General features: G+C 34.0%; 1 protein-coding gene across 1 annotated transcript; it reads right to left on the bottom strand.

The window, feature by feature from the left end:
• Positions 1–3067: 3067 nt before the first annotated feature.
• On the bottom strand, positions 3068–12249 carry wbp2 (WW domain binding protein 2). The gene is made up of 8 exons (XM_039651388.2): positions 12091–12249; positions 10695–10803; positions 9372–9507; positions 7657–7749; positions 6816–6962; positions 6640–6744; positions 5161–5237; positions 3068–3327 (listed from the first exon to the last, which is right to left on the bottom strand). Exons 1-8 carry the CDS (start codon positions 12147–12149, stop codon positions 3280–3282), a joined length of 774 nt encoding a protein of 257 aa, XP_039507322.2. The 5' UTR covers positions 12150–12249; the 3' UTR covers positions 3068–3279.
• Between the last annotated feature and the right edge of the window lie 396 nt (positions 12250–12645).

Raw genomic sequence — 12645 nt, 5'->3', positions numbered from 1 at the left:
GTATATGTACACACACACACACACACACAGGCATATTATGTAAACAAACTTTTATGTTAGATTTGACAGCACTTGTATATTTAAATTTGATTGACTTATTAAATTTGACTTATAATTTCATATAGTATATATATATATATATATATATATATACACACTATATGAAAATATTTCTTAAATATATACAAGCATGTGTGTGTATTTATATATATATATATAAAATAATTATACACAGTTCACTCACATATATTATGTAAACACAAACTTTTATTTTGGATGCGATTAGTCACAATTAATCGTTTGACAGCCCTAATATATATATATATATATATATATATATATATATATATATATATATTATATTCCTCTTAGTCATATATACATCATGTATATACATATATATTATAACAATATGTACATATGCATACTGCACAATATACTGCACCGGTCAGAGGTTTGGAATAATCAGGTTTGTGTTTTAGAACTGGATTTATTTAATCAAAAATACCAAACAGTATTATTGTGAAATATTACAATTTAAAATAACTGTTTTCTATTTGCATATATTTCATACTCATCATATTAGAGTGATTTTTGAAGGATCATGTGACACTGAAGACTGGAGTAATGATGCTGAAAATTCAGCTTTGATCACTGGAATAAATGACATTTTAAAAGATATTACACTAGATTATAGTTCTTTTAAATTGTAATAATATTTCACAGTGTTACTGTAAATCTGCTGGCATCTGTGTTCACGTACTTCGTGAGGTGTGTTTCAGGCATATTCTTACTTGTGGCCAAATTATGGATCTTTTAAGAAGTAGAAGTTGAGTTTGCATTTAAGGGCCAGATGTGCACTTTGTGTTCAAGAGATATCACAATTATTGTCTGCTGTATCCGCTCTAGTATAGGATTCAAATTTTTAGAGAGTCAGATCTGTTCGCCTGCAAACATCTATGTTGTGTTCATTTCCATGTTGGATAGGATTCTCGTAGTAGTTATATTGTATTTGTATGTATTTCTACTGTATCAGTTTTTTATTTATCTTTCGGTCATTATCGCTTAACATTTCAGATGCCGACATCTTAAATTATGAAACTCTAATTTCATCGCCATTGGCTGTGTTCAGAATATAGTACTTGCATACTACACACTATGTGCCATATACTAAAAATAATTATTTGTTTCTTTGCTTAGTTATCTCACACATAAATGAAATGAGGTTTTATTTGTTTTTATTAAAAACACAGTTGATTGCAGTTCATTTATCACTTTTTAATTGAAAGTATGGTTTTTTTTCAGTTTACTCTGTTGTATAAAATTTTTTTTTTTTGGCAAACTTATGTGTGCACAGTATATATAATGCATAATGCTATTCTGAACACAGCCAATCTATAAGGAAGCACTGTGTGCGTTATGGGATCATAATTAAGTGAACTCCTTCCTGTTATAGCGTACTTGACGTCTGACTTTATGCACTTATAACTACTAGTATAAGGTAGAATTATGCTTAATACTGGGAGATTGTTTGAATATGAGAAAAATGATTTACTTGCTTGAACAAGCCATTTTGGCTACATGAGTGAATGGAAAACTGGAAAAGCACATCCATCCTTTGGGAATAATGAGGTCATTCTGTATCGTCTGGTCCCGCTGAGACTTTATCGATTAACGTGACCGCCTTTGCCTGCTTTTGAAACCCTGGACATTAGGTACATAAATGATGAACACAAGACATTCATAAAAGATTCTCAAATGAAATGCATCGTTCCACTTGTGTACATGTTTACTTTAATAAAATACACTTCAAATAACAATACAGTCAAGACCATGCGTAACTGATTCATTGGATAATTAAATAAATCATGGAAAAGATTATTCGATAAACAAGACCGAAGGGTTAAAGTGCATCTTTAGTCTAACTGCTGCATGCTACAGACACGCCAAGACAAGAACACACACAGCTTCATCAGGATACACTTAGTTAGCAGTGAACATGTAGGTGATTTTTAGACACAGTATGCTCAGTTGTTTTGATTACATTTCTGAAAATTATTCCAAAGTGTACGGAGGCGTATTGCATTCACTTGAAGAAAAAAAATCTACTCTGTTTTTCTGAATTAACGAGTTAACTTTTCATGAGAAAAAAAAATTCTCTGTTTTTCTGAATTAATGAGTTAATTGTTCATGAGAAATTTTTTTTTGCTCAGTTTTTCTGAATTAACAAGTTAATTTTTAATGACAAAATGTTTGTTTTGCTCTGTTTTTATGAATTAATGAGTTAATTTTTCATGAGAAAAAAAAGTTTTTGCTCTGTTTTTCTGAATTAATGAGTTAATTTTTTATGAGAATTTTTTTTGAACTAACTCGTTAAATCAGAAAAACAGAGCAAAAAAAAAATTCCATGAAAAATTAACTCGTTAATTCAGAAAAACAGAGCAAAAACTTTTTTCTCATGAAAAATTAACTCATTAATTCAGAAAAACAGAGCAAAAAAAAATTCCATGAAAAATTAACTCGTTAATTCAGAAAAACAGAGCAAAAACTTTTTTTCTCATGAAAAATTAACTCATTAATTCAGAAAAACAGAGCAAAAAAAAAAATTCCATGAAAAATTAACTCGTTAATTCAGAAAAAACAGAGCAAAACATTTTTTTCTCATGAAAAATTAACTCGTTAATTCAGAAAAACACTTGACTTTTTTTCTTCAAGTGAATGCAATACGCCTCCGTAAAAGTGAAACTCGCTGCACAATAAAAGTTTTAGCTAAGCGATGCATTTGACGGATTACGCGTTCACATTGATTAGCAGCGAATAAGTATCCGGAAGTGTTTGGTTTTTAAAGGCGTTTGAGACGACTGAGTGTTTAACAAGTGAGCAGCAACAGCCAGTGAAGCTCATGTGATCCTGCATCTAATATTAGTCGGGTTAATGAGAACATCCACGTTTTTGGGACTTGTCCGTAACTCTTGTGCAACTAGCAAAATACTTCTCAATCTATACAAAATCAGGTCATAAATAAATTTAGAAAAGCTCAATCATTTACTGTCGGATTGTAGGTCCCTTTCATTCACGAGCTATGAATTCATTAGTTGTTTTATTGGCGTGTCTCTCTCGTCCCTCTACACAGGCCAGGTCATGTTAATGCCCCCTACTGGAGCCCCAGTCGCCGCGAGTCTGGTCAAGTGGGCGTTAACTGTGGCGGGAGACGGTGAGAGGATGAAATGAAGAATACGGAGAGAGGAGAGGATGTGCGCTCGCTCGCTGCAGACGCGTCTACTGGTTCTTCTTGTCATCCGGTGGGGAGTAGGGTGGGGGTTTGTCCTTCGGGAAAAAACAAAACAGTATCCTCACATTATAACCCAAGTTAATATTTTCTTTGCTTTGATGCATCTCTAGACTCTGGACTTGAGCAACAGGTATAACGTATATGGACGTTGACATGTTTAACTTGGGTACATACTGTATGAACTTGGTTAACAGGTGGGACCTGGTTATATATAAACGGTTAACAGATTTAACCTAGTTATATATGGAGTTTAAAGCATTTAACTTGGTTACTATGAACTTTATTATATATGAACTTGGTTGGACTTGGTTATGAACGGTTAACAGATTTAACCTAGTTATATATGGAGTTTAAAACATTTAACTTGGTTATATATGAACTTTATTATATATGAACTTGGTTGGACTTGGTTATGAGCGGTTAACAGATTTAACCTAGGTATATATGGAGTTTAACACATTTAACTTGGTTATATATGAACTTTATTATACATGAACTTGGTTGGACTTGGTTATGAGCGGTTAACAGATTTAACCTAGTTATATATGGAGTTTAACACATTTAACTTGGTTACTATGAACTTTATTATATATAAACTTGGTTGGACTTGGTTATGAGCGGTTAACAGATTTAACCTAGTTATATATGGAGTTTAACACATTTAACTTGGTTACTATGAACTTTATTATATATGAACTTGGTTGGACTTGGTTATGAGCGGTTAACAGATTTAACCTAGTTATATATGGAGTTTAACACATTTAACTTGGTTATATATGAACTTTATTATATATGAACTTGGTTGGACTTGGTTATGAGCGGTTAACAGATTTAACCTAGTTATATATGGAGTTTAACACATTTAACTTGGTTATATATGAACTTTATTATATATGAACTTGGTTGGACTTGGTTATGAGCGGTTAACAGATTTAACCTAGTTATATATGGAGTTTAACACATTTAACTTGGTTATATATGAACTTTATTATACATGAACTTTGTTGGACTTGGTTATATATAAACAATTAACAGATTTAACCTAGTTATATATGGAGTTTGTTTAACACATTTAACTTGGTTACATATGAACTTTATTATAAAATTAACTTGGTTATATGTGGACTTTGTTTACAGGATAGACTTAGTAAACTGGTCGAACCTAGTTATATATGGGCATATGAACTTGATTAACAGGTTGGACCTGGTTATACATGACTTAACAGGATAGATTTGGTTAACAGATACCTAGTTATATACAAACTTTAAAACATTTAACTTGGTGCATATGAACTTTACTAACAGGTTAATAAAAGGTTGGCCCTGGCTATATATGGATTGCTAAAATCCCCCAGTGATGAAAATCAAGCTTTTAATGTTGTTTATGTGTCTATGTAATATGTTTAACGTGCTTTAAGATAAACCATGTGTAAATTCATAAGTGGACAGCATTGCTGAGTATTTTCTGCTTAAAACTGCAGTGAACCAAAGACAGTCTCAAAAGCACGCTTTGAAATCGCTGGTGTTTCTGACGTCACAAACCACCTTGTAACCAATCAGATCAACGTGTGATCGTCAACCAGTGGATCTCTGAGCTGAGTGAGTGGAGGTGGGGCTCATTTGCATATTCATAGAACCGCGTATACTAAATGAGGCAAGGGTATCGAGTTACATTCAAGCTATGTTAAGGCATGAAGGAAAAAACTTTACAATATTTTGTTCTAAGATGAGTTTTAATGGATAAAATGATTTACTACAGGGGGACTTAGACTCGGTAAACTGGTTGGACCTAGTTATATATGGACTTTGACAGCTTTAACTTGGTTACATGAACTTAAAAAGCATGGTTAACAGGTTGGTGAACTCACCTCCGGCAGGTAGACCCGCATCGGAGCATAAGTAGTTGCAGTGGAACTTGCTGCAGCTTCAGCTGCTTTTGCCTCCGCTAGAACAATAATTACAAACATTAATTAACAAGAAACAGTAAAATAGTAGTGAAATCTTAAAGGGGGACTTGGCAACTCTAGTCATTTCTTCGCTGATTTTTACTTTTGTTGTCGCATGTTTTCTCACCAGCGCCCCCTACAGTTGTGCGGCGTATATTTTCATAAAAAATTAACTTGCGGCTCCTTCCTCGCGCTTTCTACCGCTGCTCATGTGCTTCTGTTATTATTGGAGCCGGCCAACTTTAGCGTGTGGAGCTATGTCTACTGAGAGGGTTAGAGCCCGACCGATAAAGGATTTTGAAGGCCGATACCGAATTACCAATACAAATTTTTGTTGGATTTAAAATCCGATATTCCGATATATCGGCCGATATTATTATTATTTTTCAGAAACGCGCAACAAAACATTAATAGATTTCCCTAACATTAGTTATTTGTAGTTATTTATGAGTTTTAACTAAAATAATATGATAATGCATTTTAAAAAGAAACTTGTTTCTTTTATTGTCTCAACAGAACAGACTGATGATAGTGGTATTAGCTAGCTTTGTGGTTAGCTAGTCTATGATGAGCCATAATTTAGCAATGGATAACGTCATTCTGCAAATTGTAAAACATACATTTTCAATATAACAGGCCAAGGAGAGATGATACGTCTCATTGCTATAACTGTCACGCGCTATTAAAGAAATACTTCAGTCGAAAGGTTAAAAGGACAGTCAGTCAACTACACTGTAACAACGTAACATAATTATTACTAGCTAATTCTGCTTCACTCTCGGCTTATTTAACAGCAGCACATGATAGTCACAAATTTTGTCATGCTTATTTGAGTTTAGAGAACTGATGGGGACGTTCTTTTAATTGTTATTCAAGAAACGTATGTCTCGTGACCAACTCAGGAACGGTGTAGAGCGCCCTCTGGTGGACAAACTATACAACTCCAACACTCATGACATGGTTCAAGCGTGTTTCGTCCGTTTTTATTTTTTTTTTGAAATATTCATTTATCAGCCATTATAACTGCCGATACCGATAGTTTGGAAAATACCTAATATCGGCCGATAATATCAGTCTGGCTCTAGAGAGGGTAATACATCATAAACAGTATCATAGAATTATGTTGAATAGCCATGAAGCAGTTTGTGATTCTCACTCGTTCTCGCTCATTCTTGGTTCTCACGAGACTTCGGTTTCCAACTTACCGGGACGTTAGTCTTCATGTTGCAAGGTTGGTTTCCCGCCTGGGAACACTGGGGGGAAAGTCACCATTCTCTCCAGATCCATTCAAATGATTTCTAAAGGGTTTTATTAAGTTGAAATAGTTGCCAAGTGCCCCTTTAAACGGCTCGGCGGCTCGGAGGAGTTTTAGCTAATGCAAAAGCTAGTTTTAGCTCATACCTGCAGGGGTCCTGGGCAGGTCTGGGTCGAGAGGAGCTTGGTCCGCTGGAGCTGTATATGGGGGAGGAGGCATGTAGGCTGCAGGTCCATCAAACCAGGCGCCACCTACAGGACCCAAGTGTTTAAACGCACTGTTTAGCAGTGTATCGGCATGAATAGATAAGGTGTGTTATTACCTGGAGGTGGAGGTCCAGGAAAGACATATCCAGGAGGAGCGGGTCCGGGATAAATGCCATTAGCAGGAGGAGGTGGAGGGTAAGCGTACGCCCCATTCGCCATGTAAGGACAGCCGAAATTTCCCGTCACTGGTTGCCCTCTGGATGCTGAAATGAACGAGAGACTCAACAGTTTGATGCTAAAAAGAGTTAGCCTGATATTCTAGTCAGACTGTGAGTCTGATACGGCTCCATAAGGCTTTGATTATGAGGCGTGTCTTAACCAAGCGGCAACCTCCCCGTCTCTCTCTTGAACCCAACACGGAAGTGAATTAAACTGCAATTCATCGAGTGGCCTCTTGAGGCTGGCTGCAAAAGGGAGTCAAATCTGTATCTCCGCCATGTTAAAATGCCTAACTTCACAGCAGAAAAAAAACATGTTTACAGCCTGGTGGCAAATAGTTGTTTTGGCCCCGCCCACTTTAGGCTTCAAAAACGCTCTTCAGAAACCTACGGGTGACGTCACGGATACTACGTCCATATTTTTTTACAGTCTATGGTCTTAACCGAACTAGGAAAAAAACAATAACTCTGCACTCAATTGGACAGAGCAACGCAGTAAGTGACGTATGTTGAGCGACTCGTGTTTGTTGCTCTCCATCATCATATAAAGCCCGCCCTGGCAATTTGATTGGCCCGACGATTTCTGAACCAATCATATTTACTCCTCAATGGATCGAGTCCAAACCGAACTTCCCAACCAAAACTGTTGTGGATTCGGGCTGGCATCCAGGCTACAAAAGAGTGTCTTTTTAAATCAAATTATATTTTAAAACTGTTAAAATGTCCAAAACAAACGTACCCTGGGATGCCACCTGTAGCATGTACTGTCCAAACTCAATCGCTCCTCCAGCAGAGAAGATCAACTTGAAGGTTGCAGAACCTTCCCAGCCACCTGGAACGGGGATGGAAACACACTTTTAGGGTTAGATATCAAGAACTGGTTCCACATTTCCAAGAACTGTGAATTCGATAAGACACGTGCATTTTGATTCATCTTATCGATTCATTTGTTCATTTGACTTTAATCCATTCAGGCGCAAGAAGACCCGCACAGTTTTCTGTTCTAGTACACATCTAAAATGACGTGCGCAGAGAAAACTGCCTCTCATTCTGTACACAAAAAAATTACAAAATAGCCTCGTAAACACAGTTATTTCTTAAGTAAACGTAAACCGTTGACCAAGAAAACACATGTGTAATAGTACTGTATACTGGACCCGTGCAGCTCTTAAAGTGACAGCAGCCTAATATCCCTGCAGCCGTCTCTATAGTAACATTAATCAAACAACAAAAGAGAGAAAATTCTTCTCTAACTATATTTCTAATGCATTTTTTTAATAAAGTGCAGTGTTAATTTACATTTGATTGCAGTTTCTGTACCTGACCATCTTAAAACACGGTTAATTTCAATCGTATATTTGTTGAGTTGTTATTTCTTGTGCGATTGCTAATTTTTTATTTGTTCTTTTTTTAATTATTGAGTGTTTACTTGTCTTTAATAATGCTTGAAATGCATTTTAGTTAGGCTAGTTGTTTTTACTATGGTATTTTTAAACCACAGGCAAAAGTGTTTTTGGTGTTTGATTTTTGTTCATACACTGTAAAAAATATTTTCAAGATTTGTTATCACAACTTATTTTCTTTTGTCAAATCAACTTTATAATAATTTATTTAGTTGAGATAACTTATTATTTTGAGTTTCTGATGGTTAAATTAATCTCCTTCATTGAGTTAACTCACTTTTTCCAGTTCAATCAACTTAAAATTTTAAGGCAACCCAGGTTACTTACTTTTTGAGTTAAACCAACAATATTTTTTACACAGTGTAGTAATCACAACATTTTTTCTTTTGTCAAATCAACTTAAATAATTTATTTAGATCAGATAACATATAATTTTGAGTTTCTGATGGTTAAATTAATCTCCATTGTATTAACTCACTTTTTCCAGTTCAAAGAACTGGGAATTTTAAAATTTTAAGGCAACCAGGTTACTTACTTTTTTAAGTTAAACCATCAATATTTTTTTACAGTGTAGTATTCAGATACAATTAAATGTTTTGCAACAAGACTAAGTTTTAAGTTTTTATTTTTACCTCATTGGAATCGAAATTAGGAATCGATAAGCCGAATCAGAATCATTAAAATATCAAAAGTCAACCCTACACACTTTAGTGTACTTGTAAGCCCATAGTCTTCTTTACTTTGCCACGAGTACACAACTTGAACCCAGGACTCTTCATATACTTTCTTCAGATTATCCAAGTGGAAACTCAAGAAGAGTCTTGGATTTGAAACTTGACTCTTTTTTTGAAGACGCTGACAGACACATTTTGTCGGATCAGTGTTGGCTTCGTTTGGAGCTTGAAGATGCTGAATCAGAATAAGAATATCTGAGAAGTGACTTGCTGTAATCTGGTGTCTGTCGGCGTTGGCGTATTTATTTATTTCGCTCCAGTTTTGGACTGTGATTGAGTCACAGCAGTGGTGTTATATTTAGGTTCGGTGTTCTTACCTCCAGGCTCGGCGCTGATTGTGCCCTTGACGTAGTTTGCTCCAAGCACTGGCTGTTTGACCTCACAGCCCTTTATAAGATAAAAGGGCATCATGAAAGACTGCAGAGGGTCCTTCCCTTTAGTCAAGAAGATCACCTAAAGACCCAACCACATGAGCAGTTACAATAGTGATCATAGTGTGGAGAACTGAGGTTACTTACAAACCAAGACCATCAAAACTGTGTGTGTATCAGATGCATCCTACAGCCAATCACAAAACTGTAAAGGCCAATCAACTCCACAATGGATCGCTCAGGTTTGGTTTTGGGGTTTACCATATTAACATTTGTTTAAAGAAGATTATGTACTATTGTTGTTTTTAAGTAACATGATGAACATGTGTATGTGTATTGTTATTTTTATATATATATTTATTTTAATATTTTATATATATATATATATATATATATATATATATATATATATTAGGGCTGTGCAAAAATTAATCTTTAAATTAAATTAATCAAAAATTAATCGCATCAAAAATAAAAGTCTGTGTTTACATAATATATTTGTGCGTGCTGTATATAATTATTTTGTATATATAAATACCTATGCATGCATGTATATATTTGCGCTTAAATTCTATATATATATATATATATATATATATAAATACATAATCTATATTATATAAATATAAATATTTTATAAATGAATAACACATTTTCTTAAATATATACATGCATGTGTGTGTATTTATATATACAAAATAATTATATACAACACACGCAAATATATTATGTAAACACAGACTTTACATTTTTGCACAGCCCTAATATATATATATATATATATATATATATATATATATATATATATATATATTATTGTTATTATTATTTTTAAGAGCACAGGTATGATTATCTATGGTCACTATGCAATTTACAGTGTCTACACTCATTGTAACCTATTTTTGGCATGGTACATACATTTTTGTCTGCATATGAGTTTATTTGCGGCTAGAAGTGTGTTTTGGTACATATTATATGTGTTTACTTTGTTTAGGAATGAGTGTGTCACCTTTAGAGAGTAGGGTATGAGTGAATGTCTTGTTTGTATGGGTTTTGTTTATATATTTCTGTACTTACTATTATTTGTAAAGTATTTTTTTTTTTTTTTGGTGATATGTTTTACTTGACAGCTGTTGTAAGGTCAATTTTTGTATATAGATTCGAGCACCCCCTCGAAAACGAGATGGCTCATCTCAAAGGTTTATTCCTCCACACAATAAAATAAATGTCAAACATGATGATCTGAACTCTTTTTCGTGAATCACATACCCTGTAAGGTGTCAGGTAGATGCTTCCCTTCTTGCTTTTTCTGAAGGGTTCTGGCAAGCGTTCTGCGTCACTGAACACCAGCTCCACATTCTCATGTGACATCAAGACACTGTAGGAAAACACATTCGGTTGAATACAGTCAGCACTTTCTGTGCCAGCATGATCAAAGCCAGCTCTGCCATCGCTAATACACTGTAAACAAAGTTGTAAATAAAACAAGCGGACTGCGTGCATTTTACAATAAAACACTATTTCAGTCTTTACTATTTCACGTTTAATTCAATGTGTTTCACGTTTCTTTGTAATTATTTGTGTGAAATTCAGTCAATCCAACACTTTTTTTAACCACCTTCAGTGGTTCTGCTGAAATAAGATTTAAAATTTTTATCCAAATTGTTTGTCCTTGACTTTTGTTTATAGTTTTCAAGAATACCAGCATCAAACAAAGGACATTTGCTTTTAGTGGTAAAATAGTTAACTATAAATAATACATATATAATACATACATATATAAAATTACCTATTGAAAATATACATTCAAATAATAAAAGTAATAATAATTATATGAGTGAATTAATATTGTGGAGTAATTAAAGAAATACAGTTTAAGATTTATTTAAGTATAATGAAGACGGTTATTTTAAGAGTAATGAAGAAATAACGTAATGTAGAGGAAATTAAAATAAATGAAAAAGACTATTCAGCCTATTCAATTTACTATTTTTGAAATGTTAGAGATATGATGTCATTCCTGGAGTTAGCTATAATCTCAGTTGTGTAATAAGATCAATCTATTGTGAAACAGTGTAAGAGCATGTCATTTCTTTTAGAAGAAGGTTAAGAAGATTATTGTTGAACTACACACAGCACTTGTTCAAAGCAGAAATACTAATCCTACTATGACGAGGGCTTAGCTTATTAATATTAATTACGTAACGTAGAATTCGTAGACTCGTGAGACTGGTTGTGATTGGCTGAAAAATAAGAGGGGGCTTGACTAGATTAATATTCATAGGCTCAGATTTCGCCATAGTATGAATTTGAAAGATACGCAAGATCCATGTTTTATGTAGATAGCAACTTATCTAACCGAATATGAATTTAATTTGTATTATTTAAACACACTATTACATATAATAAGTATATAAACGGCAGACAATGTGATTACATTGCAAATTGAATAGAATGGGTGTGTGATCTAACGGTTGACGCGATGTTATTCAACACATGACACTACACAAACTGTACTAAGTTAGTCATATTAGTGTGCATACAAGAACACATAACATACAATAATCAATTCAATAGGTCATTTAGGCCAAATCCGTGAAATAACACAGTACCAGAAAAAATAATAACGCAATAACAATCACTGAGTCTGAATTCGTGACAATACCTTTCGCTGTTGTTGATGATAACTCCTCCAGATTCAGAATTATTGCTGTTAAGGGCCATGTTTGTTTTCTGTTTGCGTAAAATTGACGTTCTACATTCTACGAGCAGAGCTCAATGATCCACCTGCACTTCCGCCATAGGTCACGCCCCCCGGTGACATCATTATCGAGTCTAGTTTGAGAAATTTCCCGAACCTTCTTGTTCTCAAATAAACAGTTTGTTTTAATCTAATCTAGTCCAGTCTAGTCTAATCTAATCTTATTTTAGATAGATAGATAGATAGATAGATAGATAGATAGATAGATAGATAGATAGATAGATAGATAGATAGATAGATAGATAGATAGATAGATAGATAGATAGATAGATAGATAGATAGATAGATAGATAGATAGATAGATAGATAGATAGATAGATAGATAGATAGATAGATAGATAGATAGATAGATAGATAGATAGATAGATATTTTTATTTTGTAAAATGACCCAAACTCAATGCTGTGGTAAAACTTAACCACGTAAAATATCGGGCCAATTTTAATATGTCTAAATAGGC

Source organism: Pimephales promelas, chromosome 17 (genome assembly GCF_988280905.1).
Source record: "Pimephales promelas chromosome 17, fPimPro1.hap1.1, whole genome shotgun sequence".
Taxonomy (NCBI): Eukaryota; Metazoa; Chordata; class Actinopteri; order Cypriniformes; family Leuciscidae; genus Pimephales; species Pimephales promelas.
The sequence above is the reverse complement of the archived record's forward strand: the minus strand, read 5'-3'. Positions and strand labels throughout refer to the sequence as shown.